The following is a 25,030-nucleotide window of genomic DNA, read 5'->3' as shown; positions in this document are numbered from 1 at the left end:
TTTGATTCGAGGATCGAGGGGGCGATATTTTGTTTATGAGAGGTTTCCATGTAGAAGGTAACCATATGGAGTCATCTCTTTTATTAAGGCAATTTGGTCTTATTTCTATTTCTATGGCTTCTCGGATAATTCTTGGTTTATAAAAGCGGATGGGGGCTATGTTTCTGGAGTTTTCAAAATCAATTTTGTGACCTGTATGAAGATGGTGTTGACCGAGAGCTGAAATTGAATCGGAATTGCGAACAGAAATGGAATGTTCATAAATCCTATTTTGAATTCTACGATTTGTTTGGCCTATATAGGATCGGGGAAAGCCTGCACAAGGAATTTCATAAACGCCGTGCTGTTCATTTGGAATGTTGTCTTTGATTGATCGGACAAGAGATGAAAGTTTTTGTTGGGGGGTAAATATTGTTTTTATTCCTCTTGGTTTAAGAATTTTGTCGATAAAATTATATATATATATATATATATATATATATATATATATATATATATATATATATATATATATATATATATATATATATATATATATATATATATATATATATATATATGAGATACAAATAAGATATTTTCTTTTTAGAATAAAGTTAATCCTAGTAAATCCTTAAGTATGGAAAATAGTTCTGGGTAAAAATACTGAAGTAAAAATACTTATTTCAGGAGACAGTTTATAGAAGGAATGTTCATGTTATGTCAAAAAGTTTGCTCCTACTTCATTTATGGTTTCAGAGCCGTATATATGATGGTAATTTTTGTATTAATGCGAAAGTGAGTTTTAAAAAATTTGGGGTTGATATTATATGTTGTACGGTTAAGGGTGCAATGCGAAGAGGGAATAACAGAATGATAACATGAATTTATTTCACAGTTAGGGTACATACGAGGTAGTTCAATATTAAAACATAAAAGTTGTTTCACATACTTTGATTGTTCCTAGTTCACACATTCGTAGAATAAACCTCAATACTTTATATTTTCCAGAAAACTCCCTATCACAATTAGTTCTTGATGATGAACCTGAAGACCGTGTTTCGCTGTCAAGTTCCGTTTGGTCATACACACCTTCCACCAAAAATGGAGATATATTTAACAGCTCTATTTTGTCATCGTTACAGAAAGCTTCAAAAGCATTTGTAAGTATTGGCGTGTTGTACTATACATTCTTCAATATCTTTATGTTACCTTGCAGATCGAATCCCACAGCGATGCTCCCTCCTCAAACCATGATCTACCATTACTACCGCCGACACCAATATTGCCTGCACAACCTAAAAAAATTTGCACTGTCGAGGAATTGGAAAAGAGCCTTATTAACACAAGTAAAAACACAGTACCGAGCTCGACAGCTGCGAGTACTGTGTTGCTACCACCACAACCGCAGCAGCAGCAAGTTCCCAGACCAGTTCTACCTCTGCCCGGCCACCACCATCAGGGGCATGGATTTCATCCGATGCTGCAGGTAATGATAGTATCTATGGACTCGTATTTTTTAATCGTTTTTTGTTCATTAAATACATTGCCACTTCTTACAAGTCTGTCATATTGTTAGTCGGAAATAAAGTTTCCCTTATCTCTGAATAAAAACAAAACCATATTTTGTTAATGTTACTGATTTTTAATAAAATTATTCTGTACTTCTTTTTCATCAACTACGCATTTTCTACGATAATTGTTGATTTAATGAATCTGCATGTCCAGAATGTAAAGTAACTCACGCCTATAACTTAAACTGAAATTTTGTTATTTTTCTTTTTCAGCATACCCTCCCAAACACGAGACTTCCACCACCCGGATTGCCTCCGATGAACATCCCCCCTCCAGGCTTACGACCGTTAAATCATATTCCGATTTTACCACCCGGAATCTTAAGGCCGATGCCGCCACATCCACAATTCATGCAAAACGGACCTCCAAGGCCGCCTGGTTTCATGTATCCACCAGGTGCCAACCAGAATCAATATCCTGTAAGTATCGCTTTCATAGGATACAAACTTTAAAAAAAAAAACTTTGTAAAAAGTGTCTTCAAAATTTAAATACTGGCATAACGTTTTCGATCTGAACAGATCATCCTCAGTGCCACAGATCGAAAACGTTATGCCAGTATTTAAATTTTGACGACACTTTTTATAAAGTTTTAACTATATGTTTTTATACCACAATACAAGTGTGAAGTGTTTTAACTTCTGTGTTTTTTTTTAAACGATGGTATACAGCCAACTACGGGGTTTTTCCCATTAATTTTATTTTAAACTTTTTTTATTTACCATTCTCGTATTCCAGATACTATCTAGTTTGAGATATCTAAATTATTCTTTTCGATGCTATAAACTAATTTTTTATAGGCAATATTTTTAGATATTCGAATATCTTATTATATATTATAATAACCGTGACTACGTGAGCGGCTTACCCCTAAAAAGACGTTTAGAAACGGAATATACCGACTTAATTTTTTTTTGCATTTCTACCGCACCAAATCTTTATTCTATATATTTTTTCAAGTTGAAATGTATTTTTTTAAATTTTTCCAACAGGAAATTGTTATTCAAATAACTTATAACAAAAAAAATTCCGAATCGCTTCAAGTAAAATTTTTTACACGTATCTTATCCAAGTAAATACTTTTTCTCTCTTTGTAATTTTTTGAAAAATGCTTCATTTTTGAGTTATTTGCAATTTGTTGTTGAAAAATTAGTGATTTTTGGAATTTTTTTTTTCTAAAAAACTACTAAATGAATTACAATTCTACATAAAGCTTTATAATCTTTAAACATTCACGCGTAAGTAAGAATATTTTGACAAGGATAACTGGTTTTTATCTTGCTAAAAACCTAGTTTTAAATTTATCCCCAAATTTTTAAGCGCCGCCCGCCTGTATCGACCGTCTTCTTCTCATTGCGCCGTCTCCTTTCGAAGGTTGGCGATCGAAATGGCAATTGTAGTTTTGGAAACTGCTGCGCGAAAGATCTCTGTGGATGAGCGGTCGAACCATCTCCTCAGGTCTTTCAGCCACGAGTTCTGGCGCCTTCCTACTGATCTTTTGCCCTGTACTTTTCCTTCCAGTATAACTTGAAGTAATTCATATCTTTCGCCTCTCAACACATGACCCAAGTATTGCATTTTCCTCTCTTTGATTATTCTTAGTAATTCTTTTTGTTTACACATGCGACGAAGTACCTCAACATTAGTAACTCTTTGTACCCATGGAATCCTCAACATTCGTCTGTATATATACATCTCAAAGGCATCTATATCAACCGTACACGCTTATTAATCATAATCCAGTTTTTCCAGGTATAATCTAAAAAAAATCTTCTTAACTGTGTGAATGAGTTTAACTTTGTATGTAAATTTAAAATCTGAAAAAGTTCCCAGGCGTCTTTTTTGTACCTATCTCTTTTCTATGTACCGAGTCTAAAGCGTTCATAAAAATAACATGTGAAATGTAAATGACGCACGGATAAATAACCATGGACTTGTAACGAACATATTTTGCCTACCATAGGGTAAGAATATGGGGTAGAAAATTGGGGACAGAAACTATGGGGGTGAAAATAGGGCAAGCAAAATAAACGCTACTATGCGAACGACACTCAGGGGGTTGTTGGAGAGCTGGGGTCGTGGATAATTTGAAATAAATGGGTCGGATTGGGGTATCTACACAAAGAATGAAATAAAAGGGTTACTTACATAAATCTCCTGGACAAATGGGCAAAAAAAAGACAAGAAGAAATACCTCTAACTATTTAAAAGGGACGCCGCTTCGAGAAAACTTCCTGCTGGAGGAAAGAAAGGTTCTTCCTTCCTAAAAAGTAAACACACAGAAAAAGGTTAGGAGATTTTTCTAAAATAAATACAACAAAATGGTTGGAGCAATAAATTAAACATTTATTTGTGTCTCTAACAAACAGTTACAAAAATATAAATGGCTCAAAAAATATACTATATAAATAGTTGCCAAATACAGAATAAAAAAACTTACATGTGTCCGTTTACAAACTCCGTTTACAAAGGGGTTGGAGATACTACAAAAACTTACAAATGTTACCGCACAGAGATTAACCTTTTTTTTTAAACAAACAAAACAAATAAATATCGAAACAAATGAAGCTAGCTGTCATATGTTAGCATTAAAAAAAACAATTAAAATGACAGCTAAGTTAAACCATAAAATTTACAATTTATCAATTATTACAATTCCTTTAAATTTTAATGAAAGCAATTATTAATAATTATCAAACAAAAAGAGTCTGTCTTTACTTTAAAATTTAAAATGTTAATTGTTACCTTAATTTCACTTGTTTCACTTAACTTCAAAAAAAACTTGCTACTTTCTCTGGGATTGGAGCTGCAAAGGACAAAACTCTCAACTCGAACAAAAGGAAACCATTTCCATACTTAGGCAGGAACGATTGAAACAGGAACTTGGTGGAGGAAATCAAGCTGACGACGGGGACATCCTATATACTCATTTTACAAAATTTCTTCAGTGCCGCTGCACAAATCTTATGGTGATTACTCTGTTTTAAACTGCCATATTGCAAAGAGTATTATCACCTTAACCGGTCTTAAGACATAACACAAAAAAATTGAATCGACTCGCGATTCCTAATTACCGAAACATCTTTCTACTCTGAAGTTTCTTGCTTGACTCCTCGATGCCTTACATTTTACAAATTTCAACGCAAAATAAATTCCCCTCGCGCCTCAAAGCTAGTTTTTGTGGTCTATGAGCCTAAACAAACAAAATACCCTCTTTTGACTTCGTTCTTAGCAACGAACCGACAAAAAAACATTGAAATATTCCCAGTTTATTACGTATTAGAAAAATTGTATTACCTGACTTGCAATATTATATTAGGGGACTAGAATGTAAACAAATCGTTGTTCAGCGACAAAAACAACTTTTTAAATATTCCAGTTTATTGCGTTTTAACGACGAAAGACAAAAAACAGATTTTATGGCAATCTTTATGCGTACTGACGAGATAAACGAACAGGGACGTATTATAAAATTTAAAACGCTACAGACTTAACCGAAAATAGCTATAGCAGAATAAATACCTAAATTATAGGATGAAGAAAATAATAAAAACAGATATACAACTTGGCTTGCTATCAATCTATCCATCGTTAACAGAATCCTCTTGATTTTATTCTTCATGTGCAAGAAATAATATAAATTGCGAATAAAATGTGTGCAATATTTAAAATGTCTTTCTGTGGAAATAACACATAGTAGTAATCTCCGCTTGTTTGGTATAAGACAACTTAACCTCAAAAATTACAATCATGACGTCACAATATTATATTGGGACATTCATATAATATCCATAGACACATTGTCTATGTTATTCGTGCAGAAGTTTATCATCAGTTCTCCATTTTCGTTTTTGATATCCTCGTTATGTTTTTGCTTAATTCCGGGTATTACTTGATTGCCTATTCGAGCGTTAAAATCCCCCAATATTATCATCTTCCTTCTGACTTGATCTACTACTTGTTGTAATTTGTCATAAAACGCTTCCCTTGTTGTTTGAGGCTTGTTATTTTCTGGGCCGTATACTCCGATCATGTTCAGGTCTTCCTTCTCCATTCTTATATTTGCTGTTACTATTCTTTCTGATATGTATTGTCACTCTTTGATGTGATTTTTATACCTTTGGTGTATTAGTGAGATCTGGAATACCTAAAAGTCGCCAAATGACTGGAGTAAACTCACGTTTATTCCCATATATAAAAAAGGTTTAACGACAGATTGCAGTAATTACCGTACAGTAGCATTGATATCATACGCGAGCAAAGTACTTCTAACCATCATCAGTGAAATACTAAAATCAATTCTCTTACCACAAATTCCCTAAGAACAATGTGGATTCGTCCCAGGTAGAGGAATAAGAGAACATATTCTTAACATTCGTCAAATTATCGAAAAATCTCGAGAGTTTAACATAGGATAAAATGTGGCATATACTTAGAGAAATTGGTACGCCAGAACATCTAATCTATTTATCACAAAAACTGTTTGTAAATAATACTGCTAATGTAAATAGAGTTAATAAGGTGGTTTCGAAAAACTTCAAATGAAAATCTGGATCGACAGGGAGGCATAACATCCCCCCATTCTGTTCAATATGTATATAGTGAACATATTATGCGTCAAGTTTTTGAGGAGCAACGATAGGAGGAAGATAAATCAAAAACCTACGTTATGCTGATGAAACTGTTATATTGGCGTCATCACCAGAAGAACTGGAACAAATTATGAATAGGCTAGGCACGGTAAGTACGGAATATGGTTTGAAAATAAATATGCAGAAAACGAAAGTGATGATCATTGATGGAATCAGAAACAACCAGGCAGAGATAAGAATCATGGCAGGTTACGAAGTGGTCAGGCAATTTAATTACTTAGGCTCCGTTATTACTAACAGTGGAGGATGCGAAGATGAGATCCGTCGACGCATCACAATGGTCAGATCGTCAACAGCCAAACTCACAATAATTTGGAAGAACACTGACATCACAAAAAACAACAAAATTACGCCTTGTTCGAGCATTGATATTTCCTATCGCCATCTATGCTTCAGAAACTTGGACAATAAAAAAAGCCAATTCAAAGTGTATAATGGCATTTGAAATGTGGGTCTACCGTAGAATTTTGCGCATACCATGGACCGCCCATCGCACAAATAACTCAATTCTAGCAGAACTTAACATAAAAACTAGACTCATCACAACTATCGACCAAAATATACTGAGATATTTTGGACATATAACTAGAATAAGAGAAGGTATGGACCGAATGATAGTCGAAGGTAACGTAGCGGGTAAAAGATCCAGAGGAAGATCTCCAGTACGATGGTCGGACCAGATAAAGAAGATGACTGGTTACTCATTCTCCGAAGCAAAACAACACGCACAGGAGAGAGATAATTGGACAGAAATAGTCAAACAAATTACATGACGTCACTACATTCTTACGAAGGAGATTGAGAAGGAGGTGTATTAGTAAGACTACACCTTCTTTTGCCCTGTTTTCTTTTGCTACACCATTGTAGGTTAGTATGTATTCACCTAATTTTGATTGTCCTTTTCCTTTCTTTTTTGTTTCCTGTAGAGCATAAATGTCTATTTTTTTCTCTTTCAGCACTTAGGTTATTTATTGGTCCCTTGAGTTGAGCCATCTGATATTCCAAATAGTAATTCTCATCTGGGTTTTGGATGTTTTTCGCTTGTCCTTATTTCTTGCCGTGGTCATCTTCATAGTATCAATTCGGTTTCGAGTCTGTACATTGTTTCTTTGAGCAGTATTTGTTTTTACAATTGGTAGGTTGCTAACCTTGCCATTCATCATCATCATCATCAGTGGCATTACAGCTCGTTATGAGCCAAAGCCTTCTTCAGAACAATCTTCCATTCGCCCCTATCTCTGGCAACTCTTCTCCATGCTTTAACTCCGATGGATTTTAGATCATCCTCTATGTTATCTTGATACCTAAGTTTTGGTCTTCCTCTGGCTCGTCTTCCCACTGGTCCTCTTTGGTCGAAAATTTTTCTGATCGTTGAACCTTGCCAATCACCCTCCACATTTTATCTGGGCTTGGGACCTTCTGTGGTAACCGCAGAGCTACTCACTCCACCCCGCAGTTACCCCAGGCAGTGTCAGTGCAACAGAATCAATTGGAGAGAGGAAAGTAACACTAACATATCAAATAAGAAAATACCATGGTTTAGAGAGGAAGTGAAGACAAAATGTGAAGAAAAGAAGAAAGCCTTTTTACAATACAGGCCACAACAAACACAACAGGCATACAACCACTATAAACGAATCAGAAATGAAACGAATATTTTAGTTAGACAAATAAAAAGGGAATACTGGCAGAGCTTCTCAAAATAGATGGAACACGACTTCTACCGAACACAAAAAGAAATATGGAGAATGATCAGAGGACAAAAAAAGAGATGAACGAGCTAATAAAAACGAAACACATTCAGAAGGAAACATCGGTAGACTACTTTCGATCCCTATTAGCTAAAGGTGACGATAATGAACCACCAACACCAGAGGTGACGACGAACGAAGAAATAAAAATTGATCAGGAAGAGGTAAAGGAAGCGTTAAGGAAATTAAAAAATAGAAAATCACGAGGAGAAGACAGAATACCGAATGAACTCATAAAGTACGGAGGACCAGATCTGACCAAACAACTATTAAAACTAATCCAAAAAATAATAGAACAAAACAGAATTCCTCAAGAATGGAGATCAAACATCCTAATACCTCTCTTCAAAAAGGGAGACAAATCGGACATGGAAAATTACAGAGGAATTAATTTATTAAACACAACACTAAAATTAACAACCAAAATGATAACAAATAGACTGAATGAAATTATAACACTAGCAGAGGAACAACAAGGTTTTAGGTCGGGAAGATCATGCAGCGACGCTATATTTATAATGAGGCAAGTGCAAGAGAAACCATTAGAATGCAATAAACCGGCATATCTATGTTTCGTGGACCTTAAAAAGGCATTTGACAGGGTCAAATGGCCGCAAAGGAGATACTTCTAGGAATAATCAAAACGATCGAAAATATCTACCAAAACAACACAATAAAAGTAAAAGTAGAAGAAGAACTAACCGACCCTATTGAAGCTGGCAATGAGGTAAGACAGGGAGTTTCCCTGAGGATTGTTCAACCTGATTATGGATGAAATAATAAAAAAAGTAAGAACTAAAAAGGGTACCAAATGGGAGAAAAACAACTTAAAATAATTTGCTATGCAGACGACTATGATTCTTTAAGAAAACTCGAGGCATTCGAGATGTGGTGTTGCAGACGTATTTTAAGAATTTCATGGGTGGATCGTGTGACTAATGTTGAGGTCCTACGTAGAATATGCAAGGAATGCGAGATTATTAACACCATCAAAGAGCGCAAACTAGAGTATCTTGGCCATGTTATGAGGAATGAGCAGAGATACGGATTGTTGCAACTCATTCTTCAGGGCAAGGTATTTGGAAAGAGGGGACCAGGGAGAAGAAGAATATCTTGGCTTCAAAACCTGAGAAAGTGGTTTAATACATCGGCAACCGGACTATTCAGAATAGCAGCGAGCAGGGTTAGGGTAGCCATGTTGATCGCCAACATCCGGAACGTATAGGCATCGTAAGAAGAAGAAGATGTAGACGACGCAATACTACTCTCTCAAAGTGAAGATGATTAAAACGTATGCACCAATTTAATATAACCGCGAGAAAATTTAACATGTTAATTTCCCCAAAAAAGACAAAATGCATGGTTACAACAATAAATTTACTAAGATGTAATTTGGAGCTGGAAGGTTTTAAATATCTAGGCATCACATTATTCAGCTACGGAAAGCTCGAAACTTAAGTGGAAGATCAAGTAAATAGAGCAAACAGGGCCTCAGGCTGCCTAAATAAGACAATATGGAGAAATAAAAATATCGGGAAAGAAACGAAAGGCAGAATTTACAAAACAGTCATTAGACCAATAATGTCATACGCGGCAGAAACACGACCTGACACAGAGAGGGCAAAAAGGATGTTAGAAATAGCAGAGATGAAAACAAAATTGATGGTAAGACACTATGGGACAGAGCTAGAAGTACAGATATACGACGAAGATGCAAGGTGGAAAACATCAAGAACTGGGTAAGAATTAGAAGAGTAGAATGGAACGATCATATAAGCCGAATGACAACAAATAGATTAGTAAAAACGACAAGAGACGGTTGCCCAATACGAAGACGATCAGTAGGAAGACCACGAAAACGATGGAACAACAACTTACTGGAGGCACATTTAAAAACAGTCATGTCTATATAAAAAGAAGAAGAAGACATTGTCTATGATAATATCACAAGATTATTGTTATTATAAAATTAGAATAAAAAGAAGAATAGCTTTTGTTTCTTGATCAGAGCTGTCAATTTGTTATATTTTAATATTTATATGACAACGGTAAACCAACAATTACGGTATATTTAAGAAAGTATTCAAAAATAGTTTTTATTTTGAATCAAAGTTCATTGTTGTTTATTATTAAAATATAAAACATAAATAGCAAAAAATCTACTACAAAACCAATAATAATTAAGTAAGTAATGGAAAGACTTAAACCGACATTTTTAAATCCAAATAGTTTTTTATGGAAATTTCTTTAGTTGTAGTACTTGCATATTTTTCAAAATAGACAATATTTAAATTGTTAATCAGACATTTAATTTGTTCATGTGATAATTTCAATATCATTGTAACGAGCGAGATAAGTTTTATTATTATTTTTTGTGTCGTTAACCTTCGCAGTTTGATTCATTTCAATAGTAAATAAAAATAGGCTTGTCTTTGAAACGAAGTTTTTAATTATTAAGTCTTATTACAGTAAAAATTAAATCAGTTTAAATATAAAGGTTATAAAAATTTTCGTTATTGTTAGATTTTTTAAAGGTACTTATTTCGGAACTTCTCCTGGCTTCAATTTTTCCTTGGGCAATAACCTGGAGTAACTCATACTATTCTTCTTTCTTTATAATATACCGAAGTTATTCCAGGATTCGTTTTTATTTGTTGTAAACACTAGAATGAAGAGTTTATTATCTATATGTCTTGGACCTGAGGGTCTTTGACAATATATTTCAGGTAATTTTTAGTTCGAATAACCTGATCCTGCATGGCAAGTAGGAAACCCCCTGTCTCGGGAAACAACTTTCCTAATATCAACCAATAGTTCGAACGCTGGTTATCAAACGCTGCACTGTCAGCATATTCTTGGCTGATTCCATTGAGATGTCGCCCATGCAGGGGTTTACTCATCCAGGTGCGCATTTTTTCTTACTTAGTCAGATGGTTTATGCGCATGTCTTGTTCCCTTAGTTTGAGCGGTGTTGTGTCATCTACTGCGCAAATTGCTCGATGTAATGTAGATGTCTCAGCCTGCATCTGAAAATAGGTTCTTAAATTAGCAACCTATTTATCCGTTGCTCACTCATGTCCTTAGGTCTTCTTCCCCCTTGATACCGCGGTAATGTTGTCCTCCCTACTGCACTGCATGGACGGTATTTTTGCGCCTTTGTGAGAAGTGTTCTTACTTTTCGCTGAAGACTTTCTTTATACGTTTTTGACTACTTAATAATACCAAATGAGTAGCTAAGCGCGGAACAGGCGTACGTATTGAATGCCTTAAACAGATTTTTGCTATTAAGATATGACCGATTTCGCTGTATTACTCTTTGCACAAACTCAGAAGTTAGTTCGGTTTTCATTTGTTTATAGTCAATTTTCCGCGCGTGGTTTACTCCAAGATATTTTTATATATCATTTTCACACATTGCCTCGATGTTTTAGCTATCTTGCATATCGAAACCTCCGGGCTGAACTTTTCCTCTGACTATAATATTTAGAAATCGACACTTGTCTAGTCCAAAGTGCATTAACAGTATTGTTATTTTTGATGCTAAAACCTGAGTCAGTGGAGTTCACTAGCTGAGATAGTGGATTCATCGCCAAACAGAACCAAAGTGGACTCAACGAGTCCCCCTGGAAAAGTCCCCGCTTAATTTGAAGATCTTATTATTATTAGTATTTTTATGAATTTCATATTTTATAGATTGGCCATCCGTTTCCGTTTCCCCCACCACTTGCTCGTGCTATGACGAACATGAATCAGCAACAGCAACGCCTACACCACAACAACATCAACCAACAACACCATCAGCAGCCTCATCAGCAAATCCACCATCAGTCTCTCCAACACCAGCAAAAAGAAAGGTATATATTTTTTTCAAGTTTAAATTCCATTACCAATTTAAGTAATTGAATGCGGATCTTAGTTATGAAAGGAAAATATATTAATTTCAAGTCTTAAATCATCACTGCTCAGTTTTCCAAAATTTTTTTTAAGATTCTTATGCGTCTGAACGTCAAAATATAATGTATTTTTTTTTTATTTCTGTGTACTGCTTTTTCTTTATTCACCTACTGATTTAGTCGATTGTTATTCTTTTTTTTTCTTATTCGTAGAAGGTAATACCCTTATTTATGTTCAGCTTTATTAAGAACTCGACAAGTCCTTCTTGAAATCGTGTCGTTGTTTGTCCGTTCATCCATCTCTCTGTGCGATAACTCTTAAAGAAAAAGTTCTTTAGTCTTTAAACTTAGTACTACGTTTGGCTGAGCCCAAGGAAGAACTTTATATGTCAAATATCAACAAATTTACATATAACTTATCTACAGAAGACATAAAAAAATATTGAAACTTGGTGTATAACTCCATTTGCAAAAATACATGTCTGCTATCACCGAATTACATCAGATTGACAGCCGTTTCAATTGTTAATATTCCACAGGTGAAAACATGTGGGTCCACGCTTAGTTGAATCAAAATTTGATAGAATTATAGATGTTAGTAAATAGCGAGCGCGCATTGCGTAGTAAATTTGACTGATATGTTTAGCACGATAATTGTTGTATCGGTAAACACTTCTGTTACTTTCAAGAATTCTGTCGAATCATTTTATTCTGGTCTTATCTGATATTCTTTTTTTATTATCCACAAGGAAACTAAATTCCTATCTTGTATTGAAGTATTGAAACAAAAACAACGTCAGTATGTCAATTGTCAATCTTGAAATTGACATATAACTGCGCAACTGTGCTAATTGTTAAGTTTATAGTAATATCAAAGAATATAGACGCATATAGAAGGATGTTTCACTGTCATTTTTTAGTCTCTGCAGAAGTTATACATATGTTATAGAGAAAAAGAAGTTAAATAAGATTTTAGTTCCTTATTATACCACTAGGAGCGGTCATGTCAGCGCTATTTTTTTTATTGACCTAAGACTATTTCGTAGAGGCCAATGTACTTTTTTTCTTTCTTTGTGCTAGTTCGTAGTCTTCATTAAATTATGCTTTTATAATTATCAAAGTTTTATGATCGAACTTAACTATCAGTAGTAATATCCCTAGGACATTGATAACAGACGAGATAATTTCATGACAATCGAAGCAACGAGCTTAAGTTTAAATTATTTCGATTAATCGTGACGTACTGATTAAAATAATATATAGATACCCCTATGAGAAAATGCACCGTTTGGCCGGAAATTGGAAAAAACTATAATTTTTTGTATTATTTGTTCATCATTTAAACATCCTTTAATCGGATATATTGGCGTCAATTTCGGTCCTAGAGTCAAACCGATGTACTTTTCTTACATAAAATTTGCTGCTTGTTCTTCTTAAGGGCTCAGATTATTTCTACATCTAACGGTTCGTGAGAAAAAATTCCAGTTGGAGGTCTACATGTCCTGCAAATTTCGTGAAAATAAAAATTAGTATTTCGTTTCAAATTTAAATTATTTCAATAAAGCCTGACGTAGTGATTCAAAAAATATATATACACCTATGAGAAAATGCACCGTTTGGCCGGAAATTGGAAAAAACTATAATTTTTTGTATTATTTGTTCATCATTTAAACATCCTTTAATCGGATATATTGGCGTCAATTTCGGTCCTAGAGTTAAACCGGTGCACTTTTCTTACATAAAATTTGCTACTTGTTCTTCTTAAGGGCTCAGATTTTTTCTACATCTAACGGTTCGTGAGAAAAAATTCCAGTTGGAGGTCTACATGTTCTGCAAATCTCGTAAAAATAAAAATTAGTATTTCGTTTCAAATTTAAATTATTTCGATTAAGCCTGACGTAGTGATTTAAAAAATATATATACCTCTATGAGAAAATGCACCGTTTGGCCGGAAATTGGAAAAAACTATAATTTTTTGTATTATTTGTTCATCATTTAAACATCCTTTAATCGGATATATTGGCGTCAATTTCGGTCCTAGAGTCAAACCGGTGCACTTTTCTTACATAAAATTTGCTACTTGTTTTTCTCAAGGGCTCAGATTTCTTCTACATCTTACGGTTCGTGAGAAAAAGTTCTAGTTGGAGGTCTACATATCCTGCAAATTCGTGAAAATAAAAACTTAGTATTTCGTTCCAAATTTAATTTATTTCGATTAAGCCTGACGTAGTGATTCAAAAAATATATACATACCCCTATGAGAAAATGCACCATTTGGCCGGAAATTGGAAAAAACTATAATTTTTTCTATTATTTGTTCAACATTTAAACATCCTTTAATCGGATATATTGGCGTCAATTTCGGTCCTAGATTTAAACCGGTGCACTTTTCTTACATAAAATTTGCTACTTGTTCTTCTTAAGGGCTCAGATTTTTTCTACATCTTACGGTTCGTGAGAAAAAGTTCCAGTTGGAGGTCTACATGTCCTGCAAATTTCGTGAAAATAAAAACTTAGTATTTCGTTCCAAATTTAATTTATTTCGATTAAGCCTGACGTAGTGATTCAAAAAATATATACATACCCCTATGAGAAAATGCACCGTTTGGCCGGAAATTGGAAAAAAGTATAATTTTTTGTATTATTTGTTCAACATTTAACCATCCTTTAATCGGATATATTGGCGTCAATTTCGGTCCTAGAGTTAAACCGGTGCACTTTTCTTACATAAAATTTGCTACTTGTTCTTCTTAAGGGCTCAGATTTTTTCTACATCTAACGGTTCGTGAGAAAAAATTCCAGTTGGAGGTCTACATGTTCTGCAAATCTCGTAAAAATAAAAATTAGTATTTCGTTTCAAATTTAAATTATTTCGATTAAGCCTGACGTAGTGATTTAAAAAATATATATACCTCTATGAGAAAATGCACCGTTTGGCCGGAAATTGGAAAAAACTATAATTTTTTGTATTATTTGTTCATCATTTAAACATCCTTTAATCGGATATATTGGCGTCAATTTCGGTCCTAGAGTCAAACCGGTGCACTTTTCTTACATAAAATTTGCTACTTGTTTTTCTCAAGGGCTCAGATTTCTTCTACATCTTACGGTTCGTGAGAAAAAGTTCCAGTTGGAGGTCTACATATCCTGCAAATTTAGTGAAAATAAAAACTTAGTATTTCGTTCCAAATTTAATTTATTTCGATTAAGCCTTACGTAGTGATTCAAAAAATATATACATACACCTATGAGAAAAGGCAGCGTTGGTCGGAAATTCGAAAAAACTGAAAATTTTCAATTCGATTTTTCCATTTTTTTTTTGCCAAACTGTGGGTAGGGGATAGAAAAACAACACATATTGGAATAAGCTAGACCTAGTGTATATATTAACGTTAAAAGAAACAATTTCCCAAAATTGAAATTTGCCCAAAAATGTTTAAAGGGGGTACCCTTGGATTTTTTCAAAATTCAATAATCAGGCATATTGACGTCAATTTCGGTCCTAGAGTCAATCCGGTGCACTTTTCTTACATAAAATTTGCTACTTGTTCTTCTCAAGGGCTCAGATTTTTTCTACATCTAACGGTTCGTGAGAAAAAATTCCAGTTGGAGGTCTACATGTCATGCAAATTTCGTGAAAATAAAACTTAGTATTTCGTTCCAAATATAATTTATTTCGATTAAGCCTGACGTAGTGATTCAAAAAATATATACATACCCCTATGAGAAAAGGCAGCGTTTGGCCGGAAATGGAAAAAACTGAAAATTTCAATTCGATTTTTCCATTTTTTTGCCAAACTGTGGGTAGGGGATAGAAAAACAACACATATTTGAATAAGCTAGACCTAGTGTATATATTAACGTTAAAAGAAACAATTTCCCAAAATTGAAATTTGCCCAAAAATGTTTAAAGGGGGTACCCTTGGATTTTTTTCAAAATTCAATAATCGGGCATATTGACGTCAATTTCGGTCCTAGAGTCAATCCGGTGCACTTTTCTTACATAAAATTTGCAACTTGTTCTTCTCAAGGGCTCAGATTTTTTCTACATCTAACGGTTCGTGAGAAAAAATTCCAGTTGGAGGTCTACATGTCCTGCAAATCTCGTAAAAATAAAAATTAGTATTTCGTTTCAAATTTAAATTATTTCGATTAAGCCTGACGTAGTGATTTAAAAAATATATATACCTCTATGAGAAAATGCACCGTTTGGCCGGAAATTGGAAAAAACTATAATTTTTTGTATTATTTGTTCATCATTTAAACATCCTTTAATCGGATATATTGCGTCAATTTCGGTCCTAGAGTCAAACGGTGCACTTTTCTTACATAAAATTTGCTACTTGTTTTTCTCAAGGGCTCAGATTTCTTCTACATCTTACGGTTCGTGAGAAAAAGTTCTAGTTGGAGGTCTACATATCCTGCAAATTTCGTGAAAATAAAAACTTAGTATTTCGTTCCAAATTTAATTTATTTCGATTAAGCCTGACGTAGTGATTCAAAAAATATATACATACCCCTATGAGAAAATGCACCGTTTGGCCGGAAATTGGAAAAAAGTATAATTTTTTGTATTATTTGTTCAACATTTAACATCCTTTAATCGGATATAGTGGCGTCAATTTCGGTCCTAGAGTCAAACCGGTGCACTTTTCTTACATAAAATTTGCTACTTGTTTTTCTCAAGTGCTCAGATTTCTTCTACATCTTACGGTTCGTGAGAAAAAGTTCAGTTTGAGGTCTACATGTCCTGCAAATTTCGTGAAAATAAAAACTTAGTATTTCGTTCCAAATTTAATTTATTTCGATTAAGCCTGACGTAGTGATTCAAAAAATATATACATACCCCTATGAGAAAAGGCACCGTTTGGCCGAAATTGGAAAAAACTGAAAATTTTCAATTCGATTTTTCCATTTTCTTGCCAAACTGTGGGTAGGGGATAGAAAAACAACACATATTTGGAATAAGCTAGACCTAGTGTATATATTAACGTTAAAAGAAACAATTTCCCAAAATTGAAATTTGCCCAAAAATGTTTAAAGGGGGTACCCTTGGATTTTTTTCAAAATTCAATAATCGGGCATATGACGTCAATTTCGGTCCTAGAGTCAATCCGGTGCACTTTTCTTACATAAAATTTACTACTTGTTCTTCTCAAGGGCTCAGATTTTTTCTACATCTAACGGTTCGTGAGAAAAAATTCCAGTTGGAGGTCTACATGTCATGCAAATTTCGTGAAAATAAAAACTTAGTATTTCGTTCCAAATATAATTTATTTCGATTAAGCCTGACGTAGTGATTCAAAAAATATATACATACCCCTATGAGAAAAGGCACCGTTTGGCCGGAAATTGGAAAAAACTGAAAATTTTCAATTCGATTTTTCCATTTTTTTGCCAAACTGTGGGCAGGGGATAAAAAAACAACACATATTTGGAATAAGCTAGACCTAGTGTATATATTAACGTTAAAAGAAACAATTTCCCAAAATCGAAATTTGCCCAAAAATGTTTAAAGGGGGTACCATTGGATTTTTTTCAAAATCAATAATCGGGCATATTGACGTCAATTTCGGTCGTAGAGTCAATCCGGTGCACTTTTCTTACATAAAATTTGCAACTTGTTCTTCTCAAGGGCACAGATTTTTTTCTACATCTAACGGTTCGTGAGAAAAAATTCCAGTTGGAGGTCTACATGTCATGCAAATTTCGTGAAAATAAAAACTTAGTATTTCGTTCCAAATTTAATTTATTTCGATAAGCCTGACGTAGTGATTCAAAAAATATATACATACCCCTATGAGAAAATGCACCGTTTGGCCGGAAATTGGAAAAAAGTATAATTTTTTGTATTATTTGTTCAACATTTAAACATCCTTCAATCGGATATAGTGGCGTCAATTTCGGTCCTAGAGTCAAACCGGTGCACTTTTCTACATAAAATTTGCTACTTGTTTTTCTCAAGTGCTCAGATTTCTTCTACATCTTACGGTTCGTAAGAAAAAGTTCCAGTTGGAGGTCTACATATCCTGCAAATTTAGTGAAAATAAAAACTAGTATTTCGTTCCAAATTTAATTTATTTCGATTTAGCCTTACGTAGTGATTCAAAAAATTATACATACCCCTATGAGAAAAGGCAGCGTTTGGCCGGAAATTGGAAAAAACTGAAAATTTTCAATTCGATTTTTCCATTTTTTTGCCAAACTGTGGGTAGGGATAGAAAAACAACACATATTTGGAATAAGCTAGACATAGTGTATATATTAACGTTAAAAGAAACAATTTCCCAAAATTGAAATTTGCCCAAAAATGTTTAAAGGGGGTACCCTTGGATTTTTTTCAAAATTCAATAATCGGGCATATTGACGTCAATTTCGTCCTAGAGTCAATCCGGTGCACTTTTCTTACATAAAATTTGCAACTTGTTCTTCTCAAGGGCTCAGATTTTTTCTACATCTAACGGTTCGTGAGAAAAAATTCCAGTTGGAGGTCTACATGTCCTGCAAATCTCGTAAAAATAAAAATTAGTATTTCGTTTCAAATTTAAATTATTTCGATTAAGCCTGACGTAGTGATTTAAAAAATATATATACCTCTATGAGAAAATGCACCGTTTGCCGGAAATTGGAAAAAACTATAATTTTTTGTATTATTTGTTCATCATTTAAACATCCTTTAATCGGATATATTGGCGTCAATTTCGGTCCTAGAGTCAAACCGGTGCACTTTTCTTACATAAAATTTGCTACTTGTTTTTCTCAAGGGCTCAGATTTCTTCTACATCTTACGGTTCGTGAGAAAAAGTTCTAGTTGGAGGTCTACATATCCTGCAAATTTCGTGAAAATAAAAACTTAGTATTTCGTTCCAAATTTAATTTATTTCGATTAAGCCTGACGTAGTGATTCAAAAAATATACATACCCCTATGAGAAAAGGCACCGTTTGGCCGGAAATTGGAAAAAACTGAAAATTTTCATGCGATTTTTCCATTTTTTTGCCAAACTGTGGGTAGGGGATAGAAAAACAACACATATTTGGAATAAGCTAGACCTAGTGTATATATTAACGTTAAAAGAAACAATTTCCCAAAATTGAAATTTGCCCAAAAATGTTTAAAGGGGGTACCCTTGGATTTTTTTCAAAATTCAATAATCGGGCATATTGACGTCAATTTCGGTCCTAGAGTCAATCCGGTGTACTTTTCTTACATAAAATTTACTACTTGTTCTTCTCAAGGGCTCAGATTTTTTCTACATCTAACGGTTCGTGAGAAAAAATTCCAGTTGGAGGTCTACATGTCATGCAAATCTCGTAAAAATAAAAATTAGTATTTCGTTTCAAATTTAAATTATTTCGATTAAGCCTGACGTAGTGATTTAAAAAATATATATACCTCTATGAGAAAATGCACCGTTTGCCGGAAATTGGAAAAAACTATAATTTTTTGTATATTTGTTCATCATTTTAAACATCCTTTAATCGGATATATTGCGTCAATTTCGGTCCTAGAGTCAAACGGTGCACTTTTCTTACATAAAATTTGCTACTTGTTTTTCTCAAGGGCTCAGATTTCTTCTACATCTTACGGTTCGTGAGAAAAAGTTCTAGTTGGAGGTCTACATATCCTGCAAATTTCGTGAAAATAAAAACTTAGTATTTCGTTCCAAATTTAATTTATTTCGATTAAGCCTGACGTAGTGATTCAAAAAATATATACATACCCCTATGAGAAAATGCACCGTTTGGCCGGAAATTGGAAAAAAGTATAATTTTTTGTATTATTTGTTCAACATTTAAACATCCTTTAATCGGATATAGTGGCGTCAATTTCGGTCCTAGAGTCAAACCGGTGCACTTTTCTTACATAAAATTTGCTACTTGTTTTTCTCAAGTGCTCAGATTTCTTCTACATCTTACGGTTCGTGAGAAAAAGTTCCAGTTTGAGGTCTACATGTCCTGCAAATTTCGTGAAAATAAAAACTTAGTATTTCGTTCCAAATTTAATTTATTTCGATTAAGCCTGACGTAGTGATTCAAAAAATATATACATACCCCTATGAGAAAAGGCACGTTTGGCCGGAAATTGGAAAAAACTGAAAATTTTCAATTCGATTTTTCCATTTTTTTGCCAAACTGTGGGTAGGGGATAGAAAAACAACACATATTTGGAATAAGCTAGACCTAGTGTATATATTAACGTTAAAAGAAACAATTTCCCAAAATTGAAATTTGCCCAAAAATGTTTAAAGGGGGTACCCTTGGATTTTTTTCAAAATTCAATAATCGGGCATATTGACGTCAATTTCGGTCCTAGAGTCAATCCGGTGCACTTTTCTTACATAAAATTTACTACTTGTTCTTCTCAAGGGCTCAGATTTTTTCTACATCTAACGGTTCGTGAGAAAAAATTCCAGTTGGAGGTCTACATGTCATGCAAATTTCGTGAAAATAAAAACTTAGTATTTCGTTCCAAATATAATTTATTTCGATTAAGCCTGACGTAGTGATTCAAAAAATATATACATACCCCTATGAGAAAAGGCACCGTTTGGCCGGAAATTGGAAAAAACTGAAAATTTTCAATTCGATTTTCCATTTTTTTGCCAACTGTGGGCAGGGGATAAAAAAACAACACATATTTGGAATAAGCTAGACCTAGTGTATATATTAACGTTAAAAGAAACAATTTCCCAAAATCGAAATTTGCCCAAAAATGTTTAAAGGGGGTACCATTGGATTTTTTTCAAAATTCAATAATCGGGCATATTGACGTCAATTTCGGTCGTAGAGTCAATCCGGTGCACTTTTCTTACATAAAATTTGCAACTTGTTCTTCTCAAGGGCACAGATTTTTTCTACATCTAACGGTTCGTGAGAAAAAATTCCAGTTGGAGGTCTACATGTCATGCAAATTTCGTGAAAATAAAAACTTAGTATTTCGTTCCAAATTTAATTTATTTCGATTAAGCCTGACGTATTGATTCAAAAAATATATACATACCCCTATGAGAAAATGCACCGTTTGGCCGGAAATTGGAAAAAAGTATAATTTTTTGTATTATTTGTTCAACATTTAAACATCCTTTAATCGGATATAGTGGCGTCAATTTCGGTCCTAGAGTCAAACCGGTGCACTTTTCTTACATAAAATTTGCTACTTGTTTTTCTCAAGTGCTCAGATTTTCTCTACATCTTACGGTTCGTAAGAAAAAGTTCCAGTTGGAGGTCTACATATCCTGCAAATTTAGTTAAAATAAAAACTTAGTATTTCGTTCCAAATTTAATTTATTTCGATTTAGCCTTACGTAGTGATTCAAAAAATATATACATACCCCTATGAGAAAAGGCAGCGTTTGGCCGGAAATTGGAAAAAACTGAAAATTTTCAATTCGATTTTTCCATTTTTTTGCCAAACTGTGGGTAGGGGATAGAAAAACAACACATATTTGGAATAAGCTAGACCTAGTGTATATATTAACGTTAAAAGAAACAATTTCCCAAAATTGAAATTTGCCCAAAAATGTTAAAGGGGGTACCCTTGGATTTTTTTCAAATTCAATAATCGGGCATATTGACGTCAATTTCGGTCCTAGAGTCAATCCGGTGCACTTTTCTTACATAAAATTTGCAACTTGTTCTTCTCAAGGGCTCAGATTTTTTCTACATCTAACGGTTCGTGAGAAAAAATTCCAGTTGAGGTCTACATGTCCTGCAAATCTCGTAAAAATAAAAATTAGTATTTCGTTTCAATTTAAATTATTTCGATTAAGCCTGACGTAGTGATTTAAAAAATATATATACCTCTATGAGAAAATGCACCGTTTGGCCGAAATTGGAAAAAACTATAATTTTTTGTATTATTTGTTCATCATTTAAACATCCTTTAATCGGATATATTGGCGTCAATTTCGGTCCTAGAGTCAAACCGTGCACTTTCTTACATAAAATTTGCTACTTGTTTTTCTCAAGGGCTCAGATTTCTTCTACATCTTACGGTTCGTGAGAAAAAGTTCTAGTTGGAGGTCTACATATCCTGCAAATTTCGTGAAAATAAAAACTTAGTATTTCGTTCCAAATTTAATTTATTTCGATTAAGCCTGACGTAGTGATTCAAAAAATATATACATACCCTATGAGAAAAGGCACCGTTTGGCCGGAAATTGGAAAAAACTGAAAATTTTCAATTCGATTTTTCCATTTTTTTGCCAAACTGTGGGTAGGGGATAGAAAAACAACACATATTTGGAATAAGCTAGACCTAGTGTATATATTAACGTTAAAAGAAACAATTTCCCAAAATTGAAATTTGCCCAAAAATGTTTAAAGGGGGTACCCTTGGATTTTTTCAAAATTCAATAATCGGGCATATTGACGTCAATTTCGGTCCTAGAGTCAATCCGGTGTACTTTTCTTACATAAAATTTACTACTTGTTCTCTCAAGGGCTCAGATTTTTTCTACATCTAACGGTTCGTGAGAAAAAATTCCAGTTGGAGGTCTACATGTCATGCAAATTTCGTGAAAATAAAAACTTAGTATTTCGTTCCAAATATAATTTATTTCGATTAAGCCTGACGTAGTGATTCAAAAAATATATACATACCCCTATGAGAAAAGGCACCGTTTGGCCGGAAATTGGAAAAAACTGAAAATTTTCAATTCGATTTTTCCATTTTTTTGCCAAACTGTGGGCAGGGGATAAAAAAACAACACATATTTGGAATAAGCTAGACCTAGTGTATATATTAACGTTAAAAGAAACAATTTCCCAAAATCGAAATTTGCCCAAAAATGTTTAAAGGGGGTACCATTGGATTTTTTTCAAATTCAATAATCGGGCATATTGACGTCAATTTCGGTCGTAGAGTCAATCCGGTGCACTTTTTTTACATAAAATTTGCAACTTGTTCTTCTCAAGGGCACAGATTTTTTCTACATCTAACGGTTCGTGAGAAAAAATTCCAGTTGGAGGTCTACATGTCATGCAAATTTCGTGAAAATAAAAACTTAGTATTTCGTTCCAAATTTAATTTATTTCGATTAAGCCTGACGTAGTGATTCAAAAAATATATACATACCCCTATGAGAAAATGCACCGTTTGGCCGGAAATTGGAAAAAAGTATAATTTTTTGTATTATTTGTCAACATTTAAACATCCTTTAATCGGATATAGTGGCGTCAATTTCGGTCCTAGAGTCAAATCGGTGCACTTTTCTTACATAAAATTTGCTACTTGTTTTTCTCAAGTGCTCAGATTTCTTCTACATCTTACGGTTCGTAAGAAAAAGTTCCAGTTGGAGGTCTACATATCCTGCAAATTTAGTGAAAATAAAAACTTAGTATTTCGTTCCAAATTTAATTTATTTCGATTTAGCCTTACGTAGTGATTCAAAAAATATATACATACCCCTATGAGAAAAGGCAGCGTTTGGCCGGAAATTGGAAAAAACTGAAAATTTTCAATTCGATTTTTCCATTTTTTTGCCAAACTGTGGGTAGGGGATAGAAAAACAACACATATTTGGAATAAGCTAGACCTAGTGTATATATTAACGTTAAAAGAAACAATTTCCCAAAATTGAAATTTGCCCAAAAATGTTTAAAGGGGGTACCCTTGGATTTTTTTCAAAATTCAATAATCGGGCATATTGACGTCAATTTCGGTCCTAGAGTCAATCCGGTGCACTTTTCTTACATAAAATTTGCAACTTGTTCTTCTCAAGGGCTCAGATTTTTTCTACATCTAACGGTTCGTGAGAAAAAATTCCAGTTGGAGGTCTACATGTCCTGCAAATCTCGTAAAAATAAAATTAGTATTTCGTTTCAAATTTAAATTATTTCGATTAAGCCTGACGTAGTGATTTAAAAAATATATATACCTCTATGAGAAAATGCACCGTTTGGCGGAAATTGGAAAAAACTATAATTTTTTGTATTATTTGTTCATCATTTAAACATCCTTTAATCGGATATATTGGCGTCAATTTCGGTCCTAGAGTCAAACCGGTGCACTTTTCTTACATAAAATTTGCTACTTGTTTTTCTCAAGGGCTCAGATTTCTTCTACATCTTACGGTTCGTGAGAAAAAGTTCTAGTTGGAGGTCTACATATCCTGCAAATTTCGTGAAAATAAAAACTTAGTATTTCGTTCCAAATTTAATTTATTTCGATTAAGCCTGACGTAGTGATTCAAAAAATATATACATACCCCTATGAGAAAATGCACCGTTTGGCCGGAAATTGGAAAAAAGTATAATTTTTTGTATTATTTGTTCAACATTTAAACATCCTTTAATCGGATATAGTGGCGTCAATTTCGGTCCTAGAGTCAAACCGGTGCACTTTTCTTACATAAAATTTGCTACTTGTTTTTCTCAAGTGCTCAGATTTCTTCTACATCTTACGGTTCGTGAGAAAAAGTTCCAGTTTGAGGTCTACATGTCCTGCAAATTTCGTGAAAATAAAAACTTAGTATTTCGTTCCAAATTTAATTTATTTCGATTAGCCTTACGTAGTGATTCAAAAAATATATACATACCCCTATGAGAAAAGGCAGCGTTTGGCCGGAAATTGGAAAAAACTGAAAATTTTCAATTCGATTTTTCCATTTTTTTGCCAAACTGTGGGTAGGGGATAGAAAAACAACACATATTTGGAATAAGCTAGACCTAGTGTATATATTAATGTTAAAAGAAACAATTTCCCAAAATTGAAATTTGCCCAAAAATGTTTAAAGGGGGTACCCTTGGATTTTTTTCAAATTCAATAATCGGGCATATTGACGTCAATTTCTTTCCTAGAGTCAATCCGGTGCACTTTTCTACATAAAATTTGCTACTTGTTCTTCTTAAGGGCTCAGATTTTTTCTACATCTTACGGTTCGTGAGAAAAAGTTCCAGTTGGAGGTCTACATGTCCCGCAAATTTCGTGAAAATAAAAGTTAGTATTTCGTTCCAAATTTAATTTATTTCGATTAAGCCTGACGTAGTGATTCAAAAAATATATACATACCCCTATGAGAAAAGGCACCGTTTGGCCGGAAATTGGAAAAAACTGAAAATTTCAATTCGATTTTTCCATTTTTATGCCAAACTGTGGGCAGGGGATAAAAAAACAACACATATTTGGAATAAGCTAGACCTAGTGTATGTATTAACGTTAAAAGAAACAATTTCCCAAA

The 25,030-nt window shown here is 33.8% G+C and overlaps 1 protein-coding gene across 1 annotated transcript in view; it reads left to right on the top strand.

Annotated features, from left to right (window-relative positions):
* Positions 1-25,030, top strand: part of LOC140436612 (uncharacterized) — a 124,729-nt gene that overhangs the window by 11,475 nt on the left and 88,224 nt on the right. Inside the window, exons 3-6 of the mRNA XM_072525576.1 lie at positions 991-1,142; positions 1,199-1,468; positions 1,767-1,973; positions 11,649-11,809. Coding sequence (XP_072381677.1) covers positions 991-1,142; positions 1,199-1,468; positions 1,767-1,973; positions 11,649-11,809 — 790 coding nt within the window. The remainder of the gene's footprint in view (positions 1-990; positions 1,143-1,198; positions 1,469-1,766; positions 1,974-11,648; positions 11,810-25,030) is intronic.

Source organism: Diabrotica undecimpunctata, chromosome 3, assembly GCF_040954645.1.
Source record: "Diabrotica undecimpunctata isolate CICGRU chromosome 3, icDiaUnde3, whole genome shotgun sequence".
Taxonomy (NCBI): domain Eukaryota; kingdom Metazoa; phylum Arthropoda; class Insecta; order Coleoptera; family Chrysomelidae; genus Diabrotica; species Diabrotica undecimpunctata.
Note: the sequence above shows the minus strand (reverse complement) of the source record. Positions and strands in the feature narration are given on the sequence as shown.